General features: G+C 38.7%; 1 protein-coding gene and 1 long non-coding RNA gene across 4 annotated transcripts; one reads left to right on the plus strand and one right to left on the minus strand.

Moving 5' to 3' along the window:
• Positions 1-3,936: 3,936 nt before the first annotated feature.
• On the plus strand, positions 3,937-4,883 carry LOC112151469. Its single transcript, XR_002920137.2, has 2 exons — positions 3,937-4,564; positions 4,643-4,883. It is a non-coding gene; the product is annotated as an uncharacterized LOC112151469 (long non-coding RNA).
• A 12,803-nt stretch (positions 4,884-17,686) lies between these two features.
• and1 (actinodin1) lies at positions 17,687-23,703 on the minus strand. 3 transcript variants are annotated; one of them, XM_024280548.2, is made up of 7 exons: positions 23,547-23,703; positions 22,865-22,948; positions 20,508-20,558; positions 20,289-20,434; positions 19,622-20,020; positions 19,151-19,405; positions 17,687-19,071 (listed from the first exon to the last, which is right to left on the minus strand). In XM_024280548.2, the coding sequence occupies exons 2-7, from the start codon at positions 22,929-22,931 to the stop codon at positions 18,091-18,093; spliced, it is 1,899 nt and encodes a 632-aa protein (XP_024136316.1). In that variant the 5' UTR covers positions 22,932-22,948; positions 23,547-23,703; the 3' UTR covers positions 17,687-18,090. The 3 variants fall into 3 exon arrangements, with proteins under 3 accessions (XP_024136316.1, XP_024136318.1, XP_024136317.1); XM_024280550.2 differs by having other exon boundaries at positions 22,865-22,945; positions 23,547-23,698; XM_024280549.2 differs by having other exon boundaries at positions 22,865-22,973; positions 23,547-23,698.
• Positions 23,704-26,583: the final 2,880 nt, after the last annotated feature.

Consider the following 26,583-nt stretch of genomic DNA (forward strand, 5'->3'; position numbering starts at 1 on the left):
AATTAGGCAAAACAGTTAGCATGTAGCTAAAAAAAAACGGCTAAACTCCAAAATAGCCTAAAAAATCTTGGTAAATACTAAAATAGTAAAAATAAAATGATCTGGAGGGCCGGATATAATTACCTGGAGGGCCGGATCTGGCCCCCGGGCCTTGACTCTGACACATGTATATATAAATGATTGGTAATTGTGTGTATTTGTTGTACTTGTTTTTGGTTTTTCTTTAGTTGTCTGTTACGACTGTTTCTAACGCTCTAAATAGTGTTTAAAATAAACTCAAACTTTACCATTTACTTTATCAGTATTATCATTATCTGGTTCTTATGGACGTTTTTCTGATTTTTTTAAACCTTTAAATTTTCTTTCTGATTGTTTTCCCTTGATCTCTGATGTCCCAAACATTCAATGAAAAAAAACAAGAACAACTTAAAAGAGTATTTTCTGTAAAGTGTAATTCTGTGAAAAATGCATTAAAAACACTGTGATCTTCAGTGCTGCACTAGCTGGTTGGTCGGATTTTAATACCTTGATAATAAAATAAACTGAAACAAGTCAAAATGTAAATAATAAATGAATTCATGTTTCTGATTCTTTATTTCTGGAGATCAACTTGAGTTTTTATCTCTGCAGAAAAATCTAGTATTTCACTTTAAACTTGTTGGTCTGGGCGAAAGCTCAACTCTGATGGGTGTCCATTAAATTTGATAATGGAAACAAAACAAAAAAAAGTTCTCTGAATTAAACGGCTTCAATGTCAATTATTAACAACAGAAGGTTTGTCTATAGGTGGACAGACGTTATTCCACACAGATGTTTCTGATGGACGTGAGAGGATCTCCATCAAATCTTACCTTCAATTTTGACTTTAAATTAAAATAATTTGCAGTCCGTCTTTTTATTTATTGCTTAAAACTGAGTAAAAACGTGTTTATAAATCATATTTGTATTAATGAATGAAATGTAATTTTCCACATTTACTGATCAGAGTTTTTGTGGACGTTTCTACAATCAAAGTGTTCATATTTGTGGACTTTGATTCTTTGAATCAAACTTTAGTTTCGTCATCTGGACTGAAATAAACTATAAGAGTTTGAACGTTTCCTCTGAAATGAGACACTGTCCTCCACTGGTTGGTCCTCATCCAGCAGCTGCAGCAGAATGAGATGCTGGTTACCATGACAACGCATCAAACCACAGCTCAAACAGTCTACTTCTTGTAAGAAACTAATTAAACGTTTAAAATAACATAAATAAAACACTAATGTTTGATTTATTTGGTAAGTGGTTATGCAATGAGGTTAATATGGACTTTTCAGAACCACGGACAGTTCAGTCCCTCACATGATCCATTATTCCTAAAAATGAAGACCCTCAAGAGGAAAACAGGTCTAAAAAGGTCAGATTACATTCTGAAGTTCCAGCTCAGAAAACAAAATCTGAATATTTCCTCATAAAAACGAACTCGCCTTGAGTCTGGCAGCCGGCGTTTCGCGGTGAAGTCGGTGCAACAGAGAAGTGAGAATAATAAGAAGCAGCTGCCAGAGAAGCAGCTCATCAGGGTGATTGGAAGCAGGTCAGGGACGGGGAAAGAGCATCTCGGAGTTGAATGAAGACAGCTGGTGACTGTGAAGAGACAATCAGGAAAACCACATTTAGAAGAGAAGAATTATTTTTAAAAATCCAGGAATTTTGAAAAGAAAAAACTCAGGTTCTGGTCCAAAGATAAAAACTGGTTAATCATGGAAATCCTGAATATTCACACTGGACAGGCAGGGAGGGGCTTCTTCTTTTTTACCGTTTACCAGTGCATGAAGTCGTTTTTTTGTTCCAATTCTGAACTTTTTACTAAAGTTCTTCATTTTTCTAATTACCTTTGAGAAGTGGCAGCGCTGATGGAGGAGATGATGGAGATCCACAGAGGAGATCATTAACCCCTCCACTCTGGAGGGTGCTCCTAAACAGGAAAAGATGGAGGGAGATCAAGATGGATGAGGGAGAAGCAGGACGTGATGGAGACAAATGCAGCGAGCGCCGTGGTGGCTTACGCCGCCATGTTCTGTCAACACTCAAGGTCTTTCCAACCATCCGGACGTCCAGAAACTTCAGCCTTCACCTCAGATGAGCTGTGATCAGTCTGAGACGACGGTGGCGTGACAAATCCAGAACTTTAAAGAGTCTCCTGCTAACATGCAAATACCACGACGCCTTCAGAGGTTCACGGGAGTTCACACCTCAGCGGGTCGGAGGTGTTGCTGCCTGTCGGCGTTCACATTTCACCTCCCGTCTCTGTGGGCCGTCGTCCTCTCAGGACACGTTCCTCCAGCAGAGAGGTTTCCAGAACCTTCTTCCACTTCAGCAGCTCCCCCCCCACCACACACACATGCTGCTCAGCTCAACACTCGTCTCCTCACTGCTTCCATGTTGGATTTATCTGCAGATTTGCTTCAAATGTTCCACAAAACTTCCTCACAAGATGGATGGAATGGATGGTGTCCCTGTTCATTTCCTTTAAGCTTAAATTGAGAAAAATGCTGTAAGAACATGTTAAAAACGGTTAAAACACTTTTTTTTTGTCTTTAAATAAGCGGATTGTTGTGCAGCGTTTATGACCTTTTGTGTTTTAAAACAAACTAGATTCTTACTTTAATCTGAGCTTTCATATTTTAGTCTGCTCGTTCCAGCTCCCTCCCTGTGAACGGTCTCATCTGGTCAATGTTCAATCAACACTTCTCCTTCTGTCGTTTGCTTTATTATCACCTGCTTTACAGCTTCTCTTTGAGATTCTCACACAGTTATTTATGAGTCACTTTCTTTCACAAATGTTCCTCATTTAAGCTCCTTATTTTTAGGTTTAAATCGTGTTTTTGTCCTGTAGTTTTAAAAAACAAAATTTTTTTTATTTGTCCTGATAAAACCCCGAAGAACACCTTTAAATCACTCCTGCATTCTCTGGATGTCTGTATGATTATTGTTTATGATAAGAAATGTGTGTCTATGGAGAAACAGTATGTTACTGCGAAAAGTAAAAGAATAACGGAGAAAAGAGGATTTTTTTTAATCAAAAGAAAACCTTTATATCAGGGGGGCCAAACTCAATCGCACAAGAGGCCAAAATCCAAAACACACCTTAGATCACGGACCGAACAGGATAAACATTTATAGAACTCTCTAAAACTTCAATGTAAAACTTTAAAACTGTAACTTTTTAACATAATTATGAACTAGATATATAGCATTACCTGTGACAATGCTAGTGTGAATGCTGGAAGTTGAATTTGGCAGCTGAAGATGCTGAAATTGATAGCTGAAAACAATGAAACTGATAGCTAAAATATTAGCTGCAAGACAAATTAGCCTTAAAAAACAACAAAAAAAGCTCAAAACTTAGGTAACCCAAAACAGCTACGGTATCCCGTAGCTGAGAAATTTGCTAAACTTCAAAAAACCGAATAAAGGCCTAAATTACCCAAAACAGCTATTCTGTAAATATTAGCCTAATTCCAAAACAGCCTAAAAAACGTACATAAAAAGCCTAAATTAGCCAAAACAGCTAGCATGTAGCTTAAATATTATCTAAAATCGCTAAAATAGCCAAAAAAATCTTCGTAAATACCAAAATACTCCAAAAAGCTAACAGAATGTCAATAATTTTTTTTTACTTTTAAACTATAACTTTCAAACATAATTATGAATAATAAAAAAAGCAGGAATATTATTCCATAATAAATCAATTTAAACCTTAAATAACTTTCAATATTTTACTCTCCATAAAAATATAATTTGTCAAAATTATAGAAGTTAGAAATGAGCTCAAGATAACTTCGGGTCATTAATAACAATAAAATTAAATGATCTGGAGGGCCGGATAGAATTACCCAGAAGGCTGGGAGGTTTGTGATACAAACTATTATTTAAAGTGGCACTTTTTATATTTTCTTTCCTAGTTTATTTATTCATGCATTTTTCTAAATTAAAAAAGACATTTAATGTTAGAAATGATATTTAAATGTTTGCTTTAACTCTCACATGACCACAAATGTGTTCAAATTATTTTTTAATTGAGTTGTTTTTCAGTGTCTCCGCTTTCTGGATTTCCTGCTGTGATTCCTAATTGTTCACACCTGAGTTCACAGGTGGCTCAGGTGTTTTCAGTCAGATCGTTATTCCTCAGGTCCATATAGATCTCTGGTTTCAGATACTCACACCTGAGGTTATCAAATGTTGGTAGAAATGTGTTTATGATTTTTTTGTTGTTTTGCGTTTGGTCCCTCAGGTTAATTGCTTTATTTTTTATTCAAATGTATTTTCAGTTTTTCTCCCCAAACTGCATTTAGGAATATACATTTTGAGAGATTTGCAAGTCTTGTTGCTTTAGGCTGTTTTGTTTGGTTAAAATAAATTAACTAGAAAAAAATAAAATTAAAGATAAAATGTATAAAACTCCTACGATTGAAACCAACTTCAAAGAAATGGGAATAAAGTCATTTTTTTTCTCAAATTCCTATATTTTAATCAAAGTTATTTACTGATATAAATCTCTAAAGTTTCTTTTTTTCCATCAGAGGTCTGTATTCAAACATAAATCTAAACTCCTGCCAAAACCCGCATTGATCTCGTTCAGTTTGTTTGTTCTCTCCTCCAGAAGTTGCTGCCAAAGGGTTAAAAGCGACGAGCTCCGGGACAGAGGAGGAGGATGCTCCATCTGTTGCGTCTCCAAACAGCTGCTCTCCACCTCTGTGCACGCACGGACCTGAGGCGCCGGCGCTCCAGATGGCAGCGCTTCAACAGGAGAAGTGTCCGTGCACGCACACACGCACGAGCGGGCCAGATGGATGCTGGGACACGCAAACGTTATTAAAGGAGCCCGCCTCCTCCAGACCTCATTTTAGCTTTTATTTTACTATAATTGGATGTAAACGCAGCCAGGAGGAGAGACGATGTTCACTTTTCAAAGGGAAGTTTGTAACGTGCACGGAAGGACGTGCATGCCTACCAGTGTTTTAAAAAGTGATTAATATTTATTGGGATGAGCCGGCGGGATGATGAACGAGCGCCGCGGATACAGGACGGCGAGATAAACTCCAGCATTCGCCAGGAAGACGGCGGGAGGTGGGGGCATTTATCACCACAAGGTTGCTATGACAACATGTCCAGATGCTGAGCGCCGGGGCCCTTGAGAATACGGCGACGCGGGAGCCCGATGTTTTACAAGTCGGAAACAAAAGCAGGAAAACTGCTTAAAATGGGGACAAAAATGAGGCCACGTCAAGACTCGAACGTTTCCTTCAGTTTGTTTCCTCAGAAACGAAATGACATTTACATAATAATGTCTTCAGATAATTGCCTCCAACATTTCTTACATTTCAAAGTAATTAATGGCAATTTTCATGTAAATTTGGTATGAAATGAGTTAATTGTCTTTGGTCTCTGAGCGACCCTGCTTGACAATGATAAGACAAGCCCCGCCCCCACACACCTCTTCCTCCTCTGAACAGCTTAAAGACTCAAACACACAATCCCTGCTCACAAACAAGAACAGTTTGGAATCAGATTGATGTTAGTCCTCAAAGAAAGAAATAGAAAAAAAATCGAACAAAGTTTCCCTGAAATCCCCTCATCAACATCGTGGATTCCTGCAGCGTAATCCTGCAGAGTTGCTTAAATCAGCTTCTCAAAGTGCTGACTTTGTCAGTGTTTGACCTCTTTATCTGATGTGGGGGCACTGGGGGCTTTTGGGGCCTCTGGATGTCCGACAGTGACTTTGTTGCAGTCTCAGAACAGGCGTCAGTCTTCTGTGAGCTTCCCAAACTGTAACTCTGGTTATCTTTGCTCCGCCCACTGATCAGGTGAATCAATGTCCATCTCTTCCTTTGACCTCGTCTGATGAAAACTGCTTTAAAAATGTTCTCGATGATGATGGAGGACATATGTAAAGAAAATTAAGAATAAAATAGAAATTCTGAGTATTTTTTTATTCAAATTGTGAATCAGGAGTAGAGGAGAAAATGTACTGGGAGGGGCCACAAGCTCCATGCTCCGCCCCTTTCTGATACAAACAGATCCATGAACGTCTTTGTTTTCCTAGAATCTGGATCTAAATTGTTCGGCTGGGTAACTCTGATATTGGTTGTCATTTTTGTTAGCATCGCTAATGTTATGTTGGGGGTAAGCTAGGAGGGGGGCGTGTAAACAGAGAGCTCGCAGCAACAGGGATGGGGAAGGAGGCGGGGTTTATCCTCAAAAACTCTGAATTTATGGTGAATTTCTGCCACTCTGCAGAAACTTTGTCCTATAAAAACGAAACAGGTTTTTGGATTTTGGCTAAAAACGGCGTCATCATCATAGTTTAAAGGACAGCTCAGAAGATGATCAGAGTCCACGCTGGGCGCCGTTTGACCGTCTTGAACACACCGGACCGATTCTTCACCCACAGGTGTGTTTGGAGTTTACTTCCTACATGACACCTCAACATTCCAAAAATGTCTGCCTGGACGATCAAAGGGAAGCCTAAATTATAGCTGAATAGTCAGTATTAAATTAACCCTTAAATTAACAGGAGAATTGAACTTCATCCTGCAAATGAAACAGGGAATTGTTAAGAAAGTTGGGCTGGAAATCGATTAAAGTAATGTAACTAATCAATCGCAAAATATTAATCGCGATTAAATTTTTTGTTATAGTATTTGTCGACTATTTATTACCTGCGAATAAACCTAAAATGAAATCACACACAAAATTATACATTTAGAATTTTTATTTTTAATTAGTCCTGTTAATTAATTTAAAAAAAATCATTTTTATCACACTTTTGTGTTTTGTAAATCACAATGTTTTACGAGGTACATTTTTTTTATGTCAAAATAACCAAAAAAAGGCCAGAGAGAAAATGTTTCCCTCATTTTTATTGTCTGAAATGTTTACATTTGTTAAGTATTAACTCAGAAATGTAAACTATGAAAACACATTGACAGTAAGATAAGCAGAACTCTAAAGACTTTTAATGTCTACAATATCACTCAGAAAACAAAGATGCTGACAAACTTGCAGAACTAAATACATTTTGTGAGTGACCACAGTATAAGTGCGATAATTGTGTGAGTGTTTTGACGGACGCTTTGGAAGCTTGAACCACCGAACGGTGTAAGGAATTTGTGTTAATTAACATGTTAATTATTTTTCATTAATCACACGCGTTAACGCATCAACGTTCACATCCCTACTATTGTTAAACGACTCTTATTAGAGGAAAAATTCAAAAAAAATTTGACAAAAATGACTTTCCATCCCTTCTTAAACTCATTTAATCCCCTTATGTGGTTACTGAGTTGCTGGAGCCTATCCCAGCTTCTGTTGGACATAGGCGGGGTGAACTAGGACAGTTCTCCGGTCCATCACAGCGACTGATAACCACACACTCACATCAGTTAAAATATGAAGCATGTTTCTGGAACTGGAGAACACTCTCACATGAACGAGGAGAACTGCTCACAGGAAGATCAGACCAGATTTGAACGTTTTTATGACATAAAAACATGAACTTCAGAAGTCTGGTTCATGTTTGATTAAGACGTCCAGGTGACTCCAAGCTGTGAAACTCCAGGATGACGATGACTGGAACACGTGGCCTTCACGCGCCTCAGAAGGTTTTTGTTTCCCAGAAACAAAACGGCTTCATGTGAAATGTGCAAATGAGCTCAGAACAATGAGAGGACCTTGTAGAGATGAAACCAGGAGTTCTGGGAAACCGAGCAGCGAGAAGGAGCTTCTGCAGTAAAAGAACTTTTACAACATTTATAACATGAAGCTCTGGGGTGGAGGTATCATGATGTGGGGAAGCTTTGTTGAGTTCAATCTTGGATCCCTCAAAACAATCCATTCTAAGAGTCATAAACCAGGAATGTGTGAACTTATGACTTCTTAAAAAGTTTTTAGCAATTTAGATTTAATGATTTTTTTTGTTTGTCTTAAATAATCAACCAGACTCAATGTATTCATGTTTGATTGAGGGTCAAATTCCTCAGAAAAAAAGAGAGAATTGACTTTTACATTTTTTTAAATTCTCTGCAGCTTGTACTTTTTTTTTGTATGAAAGTATTTTAACGTATTTTTGACGTAAAAACCTTCAGTAACAACAAGCAGAATGGATTGTTGATGTGCTGCGACGCCACTGTTGTCATGACAACTACAAACACACAACTTTAATTTAATGGAAAAAAGAAAACGACAGAAGAACTTTTTATCATTTCGTAGTTGTACGTTATCTTAGAAATGTCACTTTAATTAAAATAATTCTCTGATTCACTGTTTTCATCATAAGTTTGTGTATTTAAGTAATATGAACATTTAAATGTATATTTTATGTACATATAGTTACATAATGCTTGTATATATACAGTAGTACGACACTTAGGGCCATTGTACGAAAAAAAAAAAATTACGACTTTAAATCTCGTAAATCTGCGAGAAAAAAGGTGTAACTTTTAAATTCAGAGAATAAAGTGGTATTTTTATGTCTTAAAAAGTCATAGAGTAAATTTAAGATGATTGTCTTGAGAATTTACTGGATTAAATCTTGTAAATTAACAAACTTAAAAGTCTTAAATTTACAAGATTAAAAGTAAAAAAAATATAAGATTTAAAGCCGAGAAAAAAGTCGTTAACTGTTAAATTAAGGGAATAAAGTTGCATATTTTCTCGTAAATTTAGGAGATTTAAGTAAATTTACAAGACTTAAAGTTGTACATTTTCAAGAAAAAACATGTAAATTTACGAGATTAAATCTCGTAAATGTACGAGATTAAGATTTGTAAATTTACAACATAAAAATAAAATATTTAAGAGATTTAAAGTCATTATTTACAAGAAAAATGTCTGAAACTGTTAAATTAAAAAAATAAACGTGTATATTTATGACTTAAAAGGTCAAAGGATAAATTTTTGACTTTTTTCTTGTAAATTTACGATATTAAAAGTGGTAAATTTACGAGATTTAGAGTAATAAATTTATGAGACAGTCGTAAATTTGTAAATTAGATCAAATCTAGTAAATTTATGAGAATAAGTCATAAATTTACGAGATTCAAAGTAATATATTTACAAAAACTAAAGTTGTAAATTTACAAGGAATAAACTTGAAAATTTACAAGATTAAAACAAGTAAATTTATGAGATTTAAAGTAACACATTCTTAAGACTTAAACTCGTAAATTTACAAGAAAAAACCCTCAGAATTTTCCTTTTTCCTTTTTTTGTGTCTCTAGTTCTCCATCATCCAGTAGTGCACAGCAATGATTTCTCCTTTATTTTTTTCAATCTCAGTGACCATGAAATTTCCCAGAATTCTCTGTAAAACAAACAGTCTACATTAAAGGGGCCAAACCATGATTTTCTTAAGCCTTTCAGAGTGAACTTTATCCATGTTTATGATCATATAATACCTTTGAAGCACTAAATATATATATATTTATCAAATATTTGTTATTTTTCCTGAGTTTTTTCCTACCCGGAAGTAAAGGAGCGCCGTGTAAAGTAAAAAAACTGCTGTTTTAAGCTGGAATTCATTGAAGACAGAAGGATATACGATATTCTGCATCTAAAATGAAAGTTTTTGCTGATCATCACTGTAGAAATTGAGTGTTGTGTTCGTCTGGGGGCGGAGCTGTTGGCATCATTGTTATGTCAGCACGTTTCCAACCGCTCGTGCTCGTGGGTATGGGAGGGGCTGCTGCAGACAGAGCAGGTTTTTAGAGGATTATTCTTAAATGCATGAATGTATCAAAATACCACTTTGGGGTTCGTTATAGTGAGGAATGAACAGTAAAATGCATTTAAAACCTCAAAATGTAGAATTTTCATGGTAGGGCCGCTTTAATACCCACTAGATTGGTGAATACAGACCACAATGCATTATGTTTTTAACTCATTTTAATTGATAAAACATGTATGTAAATTACTTTTTTCATAAAAACTCCAAGTTTTTATTATCAGAACACAGTGGATTCATAAATGGTCTGTAAAATGTTTTTACTTTGGAAAATGGGGGATGTTGTATTTGGCATTTCAGAACAAAAGTTTTGAGTCTGAACATCCAGACGATAAATGATCTTTTAAAGGGAACTTGGACCCATATTTTGTAAATTCCTGTGGGATAAAAATCCGAGCTTTTATTTTTATTTTAAATATTTTATGTGACATCTACAGATTGCAATCATTAATTTAAACTAGACAATAGTTTGACATAAAGGAAAAGGGCTCCAAATAATTCTAATTAATGCCGACTGTAATTCTATAGGGCAGCAAAAGGTCCTTGAAAGAATCAGCTAATTGAGCTCATTCAATGCTGCTTCTGCTGGAGCTTATTATCAAGACGCAGTTAATATTTAAACAACAAAAAAATTAATTACACTAATGCTCATGTCAGATTAATGAGGCTTTTTTGTTTTATCCGGGACTTAAAAGGGCAAACATGTCAGACGTGACCTTTCCGGCCGTGCAGCGGCGGCATGAACACACCAGATAAGCTACGCTGATTCTGTTTGACAAGCACACCTCTCTGAGTCAGGAAGAACGGCATGGAAAAAAGAGGAGTGACAGTCCACCAACAAACCTTTTCACCTTCACTCGGGGTTTCATAATCAGTGACGTGCGCTGGAATATTCCTGTGCATTGAAGCGCTGTGAGAAGGCCCGTTTTAGCCGCTCGCCTGCTGTGTGTCTTTGTTTCCTCGTCCGTCTAACCTCTTCCCGGTCTCCTTCCCACCTGCTTTCCTGCCTTCATCTCGCTGTGGTTCCCTAATCAGAAAAGTGATCATTCCACCTCTTGGCCACTCCACTTTTTCAGAGCGAGGTGACAGAAGCTGCACCTCTGGGGATGTGTCACGCTGCCACCACCTCGCCACGTCCAACTTTGAAGGTGTTGGGCAGATTTTTCTTCTCATTACCTTCAAGGTGTCATTTCTGTGTCAGCTTGAAGGTCCGACCGTGAAACGTTTAAGCTCTTTGGTTTTTACTAAAGACAAAGAAGATTTAGATGCTTTCAAAAACAATAATTAGAGATACGTCAGTTCATAAAGTCACCACTAGGTGGCTTATTGGATTTAAATCTTAAGGAAATATTGCAGAATCTGTTTTTGAGATTTAAAGTCATACATTAAGAGAAACAAACTTGAATATTTACAAGATTTATAGTCATAAATTTACGAGAAAAAAAAATTGTGTGATTAATACTAATAAATTTATGAGAATTAAAGTAATAAATTTACGGGACTAAATGTCGTCAATTTTTGAGGGACAAACTGCGTGTGATTGGCTCTGAACACTCGGCGTTACTTTCCTCTGGCATCATCCCGTCTGCTCTCACCTTTAGCTCCAGAGCTCGGCGCCCCCCCATCACATTTGATGTTCTCTCCTGGGTCAAATTGTTGCTGCATCCGCGCCCATGCCCGCTCTCTCCATGCCCAATTCAGCTGCTTGTCCTCTTTCATTTTTCAGAGGAAGCTGTGGCTGGAGTTTGGCTGCGAGCCCGACTGCTCCACGTTTCCGTCAGCCTCGTATTTGTTACAGGTCAGCGACCCCGAGGATCCCCACTGGGCCTGTAGAGGCGGAGCAGCTTCGTTCTTTCATCCCTGAAATCAAACCACATCCGGAGACGTCGGGTTGAAACTACAAACTCTGGTGGGACATTTTGAGGCAAAAAAATAGTAAAATGAAGAAAAGAATTCAATGTTTAAAGCTGCGGTCCCCAAACTACGTCTAATTTTTAGGCTACTTTGGAGTTTAGCTAATATTTAAGCTACATGCTAGCTGTTTAGGCTAATTTCAGCTTTTTTCTGTTTTTAGGCTAATTCAGAATTTAGTCAGTATTTTAGCTTTATGCTAGTTTTTTTTTGTGACTAAATTAGACATTTTTTAGGCTAATTTGGTATTTGGCTAATATTTCAGCTACATGATTACTGTTTTGACTAAATTAGGCTTTTTTCTGTTTTTCTGCCTAATTTGGAGTTTAGCTAATATGTAAGCTATATGTTAGCTGTTTTGGCTAATTTAGGCTTTTCAAGTTTTTTAGGCTAATTCGATGTTTAGTCAATATTTTAGGTGTTATGCAAGCTTTTTTGGCTAAATTAGATATTTTTTCAGTTTTTCATACTAATTTGGAGTTTAGGTAATATTTAAGCTACATGCTAGCTATTTTGGCAAAATTTGACATTTTTTCAAGTTTTCTAGGCTAATTTGACATTTAGCTAATATTTTAGCTACATGCTAGATGTTTTGGCTAATTTCATCTTTTTTCAGCTTTAGGCTAATTCAGAGTTTAGTCTGTATTTTAGCTTTATGCTAGTTTTTTGGAGGGGCTAAATTAGACATTTTTTTCATAGCTTTTTAGGCTCATTTGGCCTTTGGCTAATATTTCATCTACATGCTAACTGTTTTGACTAAATTAGGCTTTTTTCAGTTTTTCTGCCTAATTTGGAGTTTATCTAATATTTCAGCTAAATTCTAGCTTTGGCTAAATTAGACATTTTTCCAGTTTTTTAGGCTAATTTGGCATTTAGCTAATGTTTCAGCTACACATTACCTATTATGGCTAATTTAGGCTTTTTCAGTTTTTTAGGCTAATTCTGTGTTTAGTCAATATTTTAGCTGTTATGCTAGCTTTTTTGGCTAAATTAGATATTTTTTCAGTTTTTTAGGCTAATTTGGAGTTTAGCCAATATTTAAGCTACATGCTAGCTGCTTTGGCAAAGTTTGACATTTTTTCAAGTTTTTTGGGCTAATTTGGCCTTCGGCTAATTTTTCAGCTACATGCTAACTGTTTTTAATTAATTAGGCTTTTTTCAGTTTTTCTGCCTAATTTTGAGTTGATCTAATATTTCAGCAAAATTCTAGCTGTTTTGGCTAAATTAGACATTTTTTCCAGTTTTTTAGGCTAATTTGGCATTTAGCTAATGTTTCAGCTACATGCTGGTTGTTTTGGCTAATTTAAATTTTTTTCTTGCGTTTTTTTTTGGCTAACTTGGCACTTTGCTAATATTTTAGCTGGCTATTAGCTTTTTGGTTCTTAGCTATCAGCTTTAGTGTTGTTAGCTATCAATTTAGGCATCTTCAGTTATTATTTTATTGCAGGTATTGCTAAATATCTAGCTTAAAAAAAATAGGAATATTTTTTCTGTGAAGATTACATAAATGAAATGTTTTAAGTTTGGCTATGTGTGGCTTTCTGGAAAACCTAAAATCTTTACGTTTAGGCTGTGATTGTTAAACTTTTCCTGTTAGCCTACAAACCGATCCCGGCCCCCATCAGAGAAGAAAACAGTTGCAGGAAAAAGTTTGGGGACCCCTAGTTTAAAGCTACCCTCTGAGTCGTATCATTACATTCTCTAAACATGGTTCACTGATTCAATCAGAAGTGATTTTATTAAAACAACACGCTGCCAGAACAAAACGAAGAGCACTGACAATAACCAGCGTTAGTGCACTGACTAATCAATAACATGCAGTCATGAGCTCACTTCCAGTGGAAATTTGTCAGAACAGATTAATGGCATCTCGCCTGCATGAGGAGTTTTCTGAAGACGGCAGATTAAAGTGCCGTTCATGAAGCGCAGGAGCTTCAAAACAAAGCATGCAGCTCCGGTTTACTGAGACGGAAGCGAGCATTACAGCCGCATCAGTGCTGCACAACACAAAACGTCCGCCTGCTTCGCTGATGGTCTCTGAGAAATAACGAGTTATTCATTCTTTTCTGGATTGGACAGTGAAGAAAAACCAGACGGAATATTTAATGTTTATTTACACTGAGCTGGAAGAAGGACGTCAAACTGTGGGATGAACTGTCCAGAAAAAATGTTTACTATCCAGCAAAACTCAAACTGAACTTTATTTATAAAGCAATATATATTTTTTTATTATTATTATTGAAGCTATGAGTGGCGTCATGCATTACTTGCGTGTCGCCGCCCCCTTTTCACCCACCCCCCTGGCTGAGTGCCCCCCACTCTCCCCCTTCTGCATGAGAAATTCATATTTTTTCAAAATGGCGGCTTTTCTGTTTATTTATCTCCATAGCAACCACTTTATTTTTGGTCACCTGGAGATAATGAACAGATCTATGTAATTTTTGTAAAAATCAGCAAACGTAAATTTTTGGATTTCCTTGGAAACTGAGGTTTTTTGTTTGCCACGCCCACATTCCTAATGATTTTACATCGTATGTTAAATCACTTAATTCAGCACGAGTGAAGAATTCATGTATTAAAGTTTCACAATGTTTCTGTAAAAAATGTGCGAGCATCATGGAAATGCCACTTTAATGAGCTCACCACCCTCAAAATCTACAAACTTTAAAACCAACATTTTTTGGTTTTAGTTCCCAAAGATGCTCACAGAGTTAGGAAGAGATAGATCAAAATCCCTAGGAGGACTTTTTGTAATATCAAGGTGGTACTATTATTTCAGAGGTCAAAGGCCAACACAACTTTGGCTGTAGATTTAACCTGGTGATGTGTTTGGAATTCTGTCAAGATTAAAAGTTTTCTTTTTCTATATTTTGGAGAAATGTGAAAATTGCTAAATTTGCCTTATAAGATACAATGGCCGGGGAGCCATAGGTCCTGTGACCATCCCATAATAATATCAAACTTCCTTTGGATATTCTTGTAACGTGTGTTTTTGGTTTCATTGGTGGAGTTTGAACGTTTTTGTTTCCTGCTGTGAAGTCATTTATTTTCAATGTGTCAAAAATTCATTTTACTAGGTGTGCGCAGAATTTGGTGAGTTTTTGAGCTTGTGGTAAAATTTTCACTCAAAGATGCAGTTAGAAAATAAAAATAAAGATAAAAAAAAAAGATGCAGTAAGAAAGAGGAATTGTGAAACAATCCGGACAGCTGCAGCACCGAGTAAAACACAAACACTTACACAAAACAAGAAGAATAACGGTCAATGACATCAATAGGAATACAAAAAGTGTAAAACTTACTTAAAATAAAGCAAACATGGTGAGTTTTTCATAAAACCTCCATCATTAGATGAAGTTTCTATGTCCTCAGGTAGGTCGTCCCACAGGTGAGTTTTAGCCAGGAGAGTCCTAACAGCTCAAAAAACAGAAAAAGGGTCTAAAACAGATGATAATACATAATGAAATGTATGTAATTTAAGCAAAAATATATAAAGAAGCAGTAAATAGCTGAAAAAGGTTATAAAAGGGGGTGCAGCTTAACATTTTCCGAATTTAGACTCAATATGTCTGTAAATTCATGCAATTAAATAAAAGAGTTTTATTTTTTCAGTCACATTTTGTAGCTTCTGGCTAATAACGGAGAATTACATGATCACTTTTTTTTTTTTATAAAATAGAGTTTGTTTTTTTACTGAAGCAATCAATTTTTACTCAAGTACACCACAACTTCCAGACTGAAGCACAGTAAAGAGAGAAAGACGATTCCTGTGCAGTTACACAAACTAACCACTAGAGGACAGCATAGTTCCCATTCACATGTTAATAAACATGTTTCCAGAACTTTATTCAGTTGTTTAGCTATAACACCTATGACAGCTGCAGAATTCATTTCACTTTATTTATTTTTTTTATATTTGACTGTAATTGCAGACTGAAGTGGGCGGAGTATTTTGATTGACAGATGACTTTGAGCTATCCTCAACAACTTTTTTTTTCTGTGCCTCCAATTTGATTATTATTCCTTGACAACCTTTCATTTCGTTTCATGTCTGTTGTCAAATGCGGCTTTATCTCAAAGAGGCGACATTTTCTCACGCCGCCGTAATTCCAGCTCTGATGATGGAAGGCAACTTTTTCACGGCGTGCTGCCTCCTGCTTCTTATCTTGTCCTATAGTTCATCAGACAAACGTAATTTCATTTGAATGCGTTTGCTGCCTTCCAATTTAATTTGTCTTCACAGTGGATTTGGGGTAAATAAGGATTGCACCGAGCAGACAGCTGATGGGAAAAGCCGGCAATAAGAGGTTTAACTGCCAGATACGACTATTTATGTTCTCCTTCAGTCATCAGAAGTGTGTTGCTCGTTTAGGCAGGAAACCTTAATCGAGGAGACAAAAACGTGCACACACTGAGAAGAGAGAGAAAAATGGATTTATATAGTTTATGTAGTAATCACATTTTGAAATGGGTTCATATTTCAATCTAGGGAATGCTTTTATTTATAGATGGAAATACGGAATCAATCCATAATTTGATCTATGAGACTATTGACTGAAACACAGTAGAGTATAGTAAAAACGTATTCTTCAAGCAATGTAATTATTACAGAATATGAAACTGAAGGCACTACTGTCCCAGGAAGTTCATGAATCTTCAAAGTAAAGTGCCGGTGAAGGTTCTTATTTTCAAAATAATGCTATCGAGAGTTTTTCATAGATTTAAAAACTGAGACTGAAGTTCAATTTACTGAAAGAAGTCCCAAATTAAAAACACTTATAGTTAAAGATTTGAATAAAAAATATCATGGGCAATAAAATTCAGAATTATTATGATAATTTAGTGTTTAATGATTCGATGTCATGTGACTGTCCTGTCTGGTAAACTATGGTAGAAGTCGTACCGAAACATGTCAATGAAATGTTGATCTAAAACATGAGTCAAAGTCAAGGCCCGGGGGCCGAATCCGGCCCTCCTGGTAATTCTATCCGGCCCTCCAGATCATTTTATTTTATTGTTATTAATGACCCGATGTTATCTTGAGCTCATTTCTATTTTGACAAAATATATTTTTATGGAGGGTAAAATATTGAAAGTTATTTAAGGTTTAAGTTGATTTATTCTGGAATAATATTCCTGCATTTTTATTATTCATAATTATGTTAAAAAGTTACAGTTTTAAAGTTTTAAAATTGGCATTCTGATAGCTTTTTGGACCATTCTGGCATTTACTAAGATTTCTTTAGGCTGTTTTGCAGTAATGCTAATATTTCAGCTACATGCCATCTTTTATGGCTAATATAAGCTTTTTTTTCAGGTAATGTGAAGTTTAGCCGATTTTTCAGCTACATGCTATCTTGGGTAATCCAAGTTTTTTTTCCGTTTTTTAGGCTAATTTGCCATGCAGCTAATATTTTAGCTGGCTATCAGCTTCAGCGCTTTTAGCTATCAATTTCAGCATCTTCAGTGGCCAAATTCAGCTTCCAGCATTCACACTAGCATTATTGTAGGTAATGCTACATATCTAGTTCATAATTATGTTAAAAAGTTCCAGTTTTAAAAATGTAGTTTTAGAGTGTTCATTAAATGTTTATCCTGTTCGGCCCGCTTCCTGTTTTGGATTTTGGCCCCTTGTTTTGACACCCCGATCTAAAATTTTGTTTTCTAGTTGTTCTATTTCTATGAATGTGTTGCTGTGTAATCATTTACAATCTTTTTGTCATCAATCTACTAGAACTGTAGTCAGCTAAACCTTGAGGATGGAAAACCTGGAGAACTTTTTCAGGATTTGTTGTTAAATGATCCAAAACAACAGTTTAGTTTTTTGTTAACTGCTGCAGTCGACAGAAAAATTGAAAGTGATGAATGTAATTTCTTTCTCAATCTTTGTGTTTTTCATAAAAAGACACAGGTTTAAAGGCGTTTGCATGTTGCTTGACTATCAAGAATAGTACGATATGTTGAAACTTTGAAATCACAATTGGATCCATCAAATCAAATCATAAATACACATCAGGAGTTTTCTTATTTTAATTAGGACGTTCAAAGTGAAAAAGAATTTTTACATTATCCATCACTGACAAAAAGCAACAAACCAAATCAAGAAAATCTAATGCAAAGATGCCAAAGCGAAGCCAAAGGTCATGAAGTCGGTACATGTTTGAATGACCGGAAGTTTTAACAGAAATCAGAAAAGCAAGGAAAGCAAACAGGTCTGCAGCAGCTAAATCCATACAAAGCAAAGGCTCATTTCAGATCGAGCTCCTTCAGCAGGAGCGCATTTATGCTCAACAAGTCCTTAAACTTTCTGTGTCCCACACTTAGAACCAGTTGCCCCCTGCTGGAGCCACTCAGGGACTGACGTACGAGAACGCATAGCGTTGCGTACTCATGTCCAGCTGCACGCGTGTTTGGACGCTCACTTTTTGCGGTAGTTGTCTGCGTACGCTCTGTGATCATCCTGCTCTGGGAAGCGGTCGCCGTAGCTCCTGAGTATGTCCTGAAGGCTGGGCATGCCTGCTGGCGGGGGCTGGTAAGACATGTAAGGCTCTTCCTGGCCGCTCTGGTAGGGCTCCGCCTCGTACTGCTCCTCCTGGTCTCCCTCTGCTGCCCCCTGGTGGTGGTCTTCCTCTGGTCGGGTCTCGGCGTGGCCCTGCTCGGGCTCGAAGCGCCGTAGACGGCAGTCACGGTCGTACTCGGGGTCACAGTGAGGGTTGGAAGGTTCCAGGACTCCGTTGCGGGTGCCGTCGGTGTTCAGGTAGGGCTCGTAGGCCTCAGTGGGGTAGGGGTTTCGGTGGTGGCCCCCAGAGCGAGGCTCGCTGGGCCGCACAGGGAAGCAGTCACGGTCATACCCGATGTAGCAGTCGTAGCCCTCCTTGGTTTTACCGGGTGGACCCAGAGGGTGGCGCTCTTCTTGGGTTGGCTCCTCGAAATGCGGCAGAGGATGGTGTTGCCTGGAGGAGGGGGGGCCTCGGCGATGCATGGCAGCCGCTGCGTCACGCATGGCAGTGAAGGGGTCATTTAGAGTGGACTCTGGAGCGGCGTCCATGCGCGGAGCGCGGGGGTCACTTTCCTGAGCCTGGGCCATGAACTGGCGCAGCAGAGCATAGGGGTCAGCGGCTGGAGCTGGGGGCGGAGCCTGACGGTACCCAGCATAGGGATCTGGAACTCTGTTAGCATTAGCATTAGCATAAGCATCCCTATACATGGCGTAGGGGTCGCCCCGCTCGGCAGCAGGAGGTGCGGCCCGCAGAGCGGCGGCCTCTTCCCTCTCCTCACTTCTGTACGCCTCTGGCGGCGAGGAAAACCTGGTGGCCGTCAGGGGGTTGCAGTTGTTCTCATAGAGAGGGTTGCAGGATCCCGGTCCAGCGGGGACGGGGGGGTTGGGAGCACGTGGAGCCTGAAAAGACAGAGGTGTACCGATGAGAACAAGGCGGCGAGGCGGTGGCTGTACGATCCGACTCAGTGAGGTGACGTACCACGAGCGAGGCAGCGTAGGCGCAGTACGGATCCCGCAGAGGATCACAGTTGGGGTACTGAAGGTAAAGACCAGAGGGAGCCTTCTGCACCAGTTTGGGCTTGCAGGACGGGTCTTTGTGTGGGTCGCAGCCCAGGTGAGCGTATGAGGGAAGGGGTCCAGCTGAGGGGCGGTACCCGTAGGCCGCTCTCAGATGGTACTGCAGGCACTCCACATCGTCAGAGGAGCAGATGCGCAGCAGCTCGGCCTTTTGCTCCTGCAAGAGAAGGAACAGAAGGATGTTTGAATATCTGGGAAATGTGGTTGAATGAAATCATTGGGTAAACACTGGAGTTGTAGACTTTTTGGAATACAATCCAGCAGAATTGACCAACCACCAACCCTGTTCCTTGAGGACTACCGCCTTGCAAGGCGGTAGTCCTCAAGGAACAGGGTTGGTGACCCTTGAACCACAGACTCTAACTGGGAATACCTTGGTAAGGAACGACACAGCAGATGGAGAGTAGTAGTAGTATCCTGACGGAGGTTCCTTGGCTGGTGCAGAGCGGACATACAGGGGGGCAGGAGTTTTGGCCGGAGCTGCAGGGGCCACCGGGACCACCAGGGGCAGGTAGGGGCTCTTGCCTTGCACCAAAGCCATATACAAGCAGTGGGGGTCTTTGGTGGGGTCGCAGGTCTTGAGTGGTGCCGGTTTGGGCGGCTCAGGTTTGGGTCTGGTGGTGTAGGAGGCTACGCAGCTGGGGTCGTCAGAGTCCGCGCAGGATTTGTAGATCTCCCCCAGGTGGCGCAGATATTCCTTGTAGGAGCGGCGTGCCTCAGCGCGGTTCTTGTTCTGGAGATATGACAGGTATATGCGGTCCATGTCCTGAACCTGGAGAAAAGATTTGGTTAGAGAGTAGAGCAGGTCATTGGCACAGGAGTGACTTTTTTCAATGTGTCTCCGCAATTATTTTGATCTTGTAGATTTCACGGGTTTCACTGAACGTGTAATTCTACATTTTGCTTCATAAATTCGTCTTTTTCTGTTTTCCTAAAATGTGTCAGAAGGCCACCTTCAGCAGTGATGGTCTGAACTGATGTTAAAACATAAGTTCATGAGTGGAACCAGTTTGGACCGGTCCCGGCGAGTGTTCACTCACTGCCTCCATGTTGCCGTTGTCGGTGAAGTACTTGTACCAGGCCCAGAAGTCGGAGTGCTGCTTGTACCAGCTGATGTTCCTGCGGTTGCGGATGAGCTTCCTCTGCAGCGCTGCAGCCGCCGCCTTCTCCTGAATGCTCTCCACCGCTGCAGATGCAGAGAGGTCAAAGGTCACGCAGCCTGAATGTGAGTCAGTGTAGGCTTACAGAGCGAGACTCACCTTTACCGTCTCCTTTGCTCTTTTGCACAACAGGTCCTGCAGACAAGAAGGCTGCGAACAGAAGCACGAGAACGTTGTTTCAAGTCATCTGCAGCTCATGAGTGATAACACGAAACCTTCTGGCTGACATTTCTCGTCAGAGGACAGGAGTAATTGGCTCTGCCTGCAGCGGTGCTTTGTAGATTTTTACGAGGACGCCTGTAACACCAAGCCTCACGCTGAGCTCTGTGCATGTTTGTGCGTTTGACCCGTTTCAGCTGAAGGAACCGCAGATTCAGCTCTGCTCCCGGATACTTTGATCTCTGCGGGGAGAAGGTGTTAATCCACATGTGTGAAAGTCAAGGCCCAGGGGCCGGATCCGGCCCTCCGGGTAATTCTATCCGGCCCTCCAGATCATTTTAGTTTATTGTTATTAATGACCCGATGTTATCTTGAGCTCATTTCTCATTGTATAATTTTGACAAAATATATTTTTATGAAGAGTAAAATATTGAAAGTTATTTAAGGTTTATGTTGATTTATTCTGGAATAATATTCCTGCCTTTTTATCGTTCATAAAAATGTCCAAAAAGTTCAAATGTCCAAATGTCCAAAAAGTTAAGATTTTAAAGTTTTAAAAATTGGCATTTTGCTAGCTTTTTGGAATATTTTGCCATTTACCAAAATGTTTAGGCTATACAAGTATACGCCATTTACCATAATTTGGAGTTTAGCTAATATTTCAGCTACGTTCTAGCTGTTTTGGCTCATTTTGGCTTTTCTTTTTAAGTTTTTTAGACTGTTTTGGAGTAAGGCTAATATTTACACGCTAGCTGTTTTTGCTAATTTACTCTATTTTTCCGTTTTTTAGGCTATTTTGAGGTTTAGCAATTTTTTTCAGCTACATGCTAGTTGTTTTGGCTAACATAAGTTTTTTTTGTCAGTTTTTTTTTTGCTAATTTGGCATTTAGCAAATATTTTTGGCTATCAGCCTCAGCGTTTTCAGCTATCAGCACTAGCATCTTCAGCGGCCAAATTCAGCTTCCAGCATTCACACTAACATTATCAAAAATAATGCTATATATCTAGTTCATAATTATGTTAAAAAGGTACAGTTTTAAAAATGTAGTTTTAGAGTGTTCAATAAATGTTTATCCTGTTCGACCTCAGGTGTGTTTTGGATTTCTGCCCCCTGTGACTGAGTTCGACTCCCCCGTGTTAATCCCTTACAGAAGGGGAGGAAGAGGCACAGATGACGGGTTAAGAAAGATCCAGAGGGGATGATTTGGGGTTAAGGAAGAGGAGGAACTTCAGATGATCGGCTACTGGAGCTGAGGAGGTGATGATGAGGAGGAGGAGGAGGAGGAGGAGGGTACGGTAAATGATTTTGTCTCCAGCATCCGCTGTATTGTTTTTTACGAGGCTGTAAAACAAAAAAGCACATCTGGAAGCAGCTGAATTTTAAGGAGGCAGGGCAGGGGGGGATGCTGACAGGTACTCATTTTTAACTGGACTATGAGCCATGAAAGAAAACCTCCTCCTGCTTTCCCCCTCCCTCGGTGTAACTTCAAAAACCGTTTGTAAAAACGCCAATCACCTCAAAGGCGGCGTGGAACCAGGTGGCGGAGCAGCGCAAACGTTTGTGATGTTGTGATGCGGGTCATGTGACCCCTCAGCAAACGGAGCCTTGATGTAGACGGGAGGCAGTAACTCTGACCGGATCAGCTGAGACGCGCCGCTCTCCGCCGTCATTTCAAGGCTTCTCGGCTTTTCTGGCTTCTTTTCAAAGACAAACTGCAGACATGGATCCTCTGGCAGCTTTTTGAGCTCGCTTTTGATAGACGAGCGCGCTCATTTGTCATGTTTGCATCCCTGCAACAAGCAGGTCAGTGTTTTCCTGAGCTATTGATTCACTCACGCTGGAAGGCACTTTGAGTAGGAGGAGACTCCATTTCTCTCAGGGCTGAGCTTAATGACAAATACGAGACAGAGAACTCACCTCAGCAGCGGCCCTGATCAGATCCTTTGTCACTTTTTGACTGTGATTGCAGCCTCACACTTTCTCTAAGTGCACTTTTCTTTTCAAGGGTAATCTTTTCACAAGATTCAGAAAGAGACCATAGAGTGGCTGAGATTGAAAGCTCCTCCGGTGAATAGATGAAGGATGTAACGTGAGGAGAAATGTTGGAAAAACACCAAAACTCACTGGTGGGTTTCACAAAAAAAAGTAATTATGAGCTTCAAAGTTTGATGTTTTATTTCAGAAATGATAAATCATTGAAGCGATGATCAGACGGATAACATCTGCAGCCTTTTATCTGAGTAGCAGAACGACACAAACTGGATTGATGATGATTTCACGGTTTTTCTTCACTCACCAGGCAGCAGCATCACAGCCAGAAGTGTGGCGACAAACACGCCGTGGAAACTCGTCCGCTCAGCCATGACTGACCCCGCCGCTGCTGCACAAACACAGAACCAATCAGCCTACAGGAATCAATTAGAAAAATTAACAAATGAATCGCAAAAGGAAAAAATTAATCGCGATTAATCACTACATATATATATATATTTTCTTTACTCTCAGTATTTGTCAACCACTTATTATCTGCTAACATGAAATCACACACAAACTCTACATTTAGAACATTTATTTTTAATTACGGCTGTCAATCGATTACAACAAAAATCTGATTAATCGCACTTTTGTGTCAGGATTAATCACAATGTTTTACCAGGTAAAATGTATTTGTACAATATGGCACCGAACCACGGATCAAATAGCCCGCTTTTTGTGAAAAAGTGATCTAAACCACCAAAATAGTAAGAATAATGTACTAAAAAAGTAAGTGACCACTGGATAATACCGGACTAAATGTTTTAACCGCCGAGTTAAAGCGATTAATTTGTGTTAATGCACATTAACGCGTTAATTCTTCATTAATTCAGCATAATTTATATGGATCTACAGGGACTTTAATCAAAGATTTTGACCTAAAAGCAGCATTTGTATGAATTTCAACCCCACTGCAGCTGCAGGAAAGCACCTGAACGTCTCACCTGCGCTCGCTCCGTGTGCTGGTGCCGCTCAGAGGTGGAAGGAGCTGTCCGGATGGCCGTTTGATTCCTCCCTCTTCCTGCAGAGTGCCCCGACTGGAGGACTCCTCACGGTTTTAAACCGGACCTCTCTGATTCACGCAAACGCACGCTCAGACCCCCCGAGGGTCCGGGCCTACTCCAGCAGCAGGTTGGGTTAAAGTTTCAGCCAATGAGGCAGAAGGAAGGCAGCGGTAATTAAAGACAGGAAAACCAGAGGCCTGGAGAAGAGATGGAGACGTGGAAAAGTGGGTTAAAAAGAGTATTTTTTAAGAGGGAGGGGGGTCTGCACATCACTTTTAATATTTAAAGTTAGGAAATCGAATCTTTACTGTGAGAGTGAACAAACATGATGGCGGATTGGTGCCACATAGGCACCTCTCAGAGACCTGAGCAGGCCTGCACAGCTGGTCTGCATGTGAGGAATTTAATAATCTGCGGCTTCCTCCCAGTTTAACGGCGTTCAGACATGCAGCCCCCATTAGAGACGCAGGTACAGCAGCTTGAGAGGAAAGTCTGATGGAGGGACGCGGCTGGAAACCGACGCTCAGAGGTGCTGCGGCGTTTCCACGTTCAGTGGCGCTAAAACAGTTTGGAGAGAAATGAATCCAGTTTGTCCAGTTTTCACCAAAGCAGAGGTTTTTAACGCAGCTTTATGGTGTTTATGAAGCTGCACAAACTGATCTGTTCGTGAGAAAGGTAACAAAACGACGAGATAAAGGTTGTGAGGCGCAACTTATTTAAAAAGTGAAAAGAAAAGCAGATAAACTAAATCTCTGCCTTGTTTCCGTCTAAAATGATAGCATGTAGTGGAAATATTAGCTAAATGCCAAATTAGCCAGAAAAATTGAAAAATGTCTCATTTAGCCAAAACAGCTAGCATGTAGCTGAAATATGAGCTAAACTTCAAAGTAGCCAAAAAAACTGTAAAAAGCTTAAATTAACAAAACAGGTAGCATAGCTGAAATATTAGCTAAACTTCAAAGTAGCCAAAAAAACTGTAAAACGCTTAAATTAGCAAAACAAGTAGCATAGCTGAAATATTAGCTAAACGGCAAATTAGCCAAAAAATTGAAAAATTTCTAATTTAGCCAAAACAGCTAGGATGTAGCTGAAATATTAGCTAAACTTCAAAGTAGCCAAAAAAAATAGAAAAATGTCTAATTTAGCCGAAACAACTAGCATAAAGGTATAATATTAGCTAAACTCCAAATTAGCCTATAAAAAAATGGAAAAAGCCAAAACAGTTTGGGGACCCCACATGAACTCAAGCGGATTAGAGAACTTTAACTTCATAAATAGTGTTTTTTTTCTCATTCCTGCATCACAAAGTGGTTTCATGAATTTAGATCTTCAACCAGACTTCTTCAGACTGAAGTTTTGTTGTATTTTCTTACCTTTGAAGCTTCACAGGAAAAGCTCCTCCTGGTTGGACCTCAAAGAGCTGCGATGCTGACACAGAGAAACCTGAAACTTTTTCCACATGTTCCAGTAAACACCTCCAGAGGTGTGAAAACACAAAGACCCGGTTTCATGTTCGGACGTTTGTCTGTCTGAACCTGTGGAAACGGTTTTCTGCTCCGTCTGCGTTTAAACGAGTCTTTCAGGTAATTTTGGGCTTTAAATTTCAGAATAAATTCATAAAGCAGAACTCTGTTAGTCGACTGCTTTTCATTCCTAATTAAGACTAAGAACTATGAAAAAAATAAAAAATCTGAGGAGGCAGAAGACTAAAATAAATGTAAATATGCCACTTTAAGGTACCTTGTACAATTTATGTAACCGTTATATTTGCAAAACTAAAAAATGACAAAAGTTTCTTCTCCAAACCAGAGACTGAACTCATGGATCACGACTCCAGTTCCTGTGAAAATATGGAGCTGAATAGTTTTTGAAACCCAAACAAAATAACTTGAAAAAAACATTGTTTTTTGGCCAAAAAGAAAATGTAAAACGTCCCAAACTTTTTGCTATTCTAAAATAAACTTAATTATTTTCAGCTGTAAATGCTGTTTTTTTTTTTTAGGTTTCAAAACTCAAAATTTCCGTTTCAAAACTTTAAGGACGTGTGAAATTCTCAGTTTCAGTGATTGCACAAAGACTAAACCTGATTTTGATTGGTCCTTTGTGTTAGCCCCGCCCCAACACACCACAACTGGGTTTTGACACGGAAATTTTCAGATACAAAACAAAAAAAAAAGAGTTAAAAAAAATGTTTTGAAATTTTCCGTTTTGAAACATAACTTTTAGAATATTTTAGAATAGAAAAAAAATGGCCCCAATTAAGCTCTATACTGCTGATGGATTTATTAAAAGTAGGAAAATTTGAAGCTAAATTGTGGCCCATATAATTTGAACAAATTAAAAAAAAATGTTTTTTTTGTGCCAGAAAAAAATGTAAAATGTCCAAAACTTTTTGCTGTTCTAAAATAAAGGTAATTATTTTTAGCTTCAAATTATGTTTTTTAGGTTTCAAAATTCAAAATTTCAGTTTTCGAACTTTTTTTCCACGTTCAAATCCTCTTTTTCGGTTTTGAATTTGAAAATTTCAGTTTCAAAACTTTAAGGACGTCTGAAATTCTCCGTTTCAGTGAATGTATGGAGCTAAATTGAGGGCAATATTATTTGAAACCCAAACAAAACTACTTGGATAAACTATTGGTATTTGTCCCCAAAAAATTCAAAATTTCTGAAACTTTTTGCTGTTCTAAAATAAACTTAATTAATTTTTGCTTCAAATGTTCCATTTTTTTATATTTCAGAACTCAAAATTTCAATTTATATCTTTTTTTGTTTACTTCCAAATATTTTTTTCGATTTCAAATCTTTCTTTTCGGTTTTGAATGTGAAAATTTCCATTTCAACCAGGTTCAGTCTTGCTGCATGTTTTGAAGCTGAAATTTTGAGATTCAAAACTGAGAACGAAGATTTAGTGAAAAAAAAAGTTTGGAAACAGAAATTTAAAAAACATGACATTTGAAGCTGAAAATAGTTGTGATTA

The sequence above is a fragment of the Oryzias melastigma genome, linkage group LG20 (assembly GCF_002922805.2).
Source record: "Oryzias melastigma strain HK-1 linkage group LG20, ASM292280v2, whole genome shotgun sequence".
NCBI classification, from domain to species: domain Eukaryota; kingdom Metazoa; phylum Chordata; class Actinopteri; order Beloniformes; family Adrianichthyidae; genus Oryzias; species Oryzias melastigma.

Coding starts and splice junctions, on each gene's coding strand:
- and1 (XM_024280548.2), bottom strand. CDS start 22,931: ATGGCTGAGCGGACGAGTTTCCACGGCGTGTTTGTCGCCACACTTCTG. Junction 19,406..19,621: donor CTGTGTCGTTCCTTACCAAG/GTATTCCCAGTT, acceptor CTTCTCTTGCAG/GAGCAAAAGGCCGAGCTGCT. Junction 19,072..19,150: donor CCTACGCTGCCTCGCTCGTG/GTACGTCACCTC, acceptor CTGTCTTTTCAG/GCTCCACGTGCTCCCAACCC.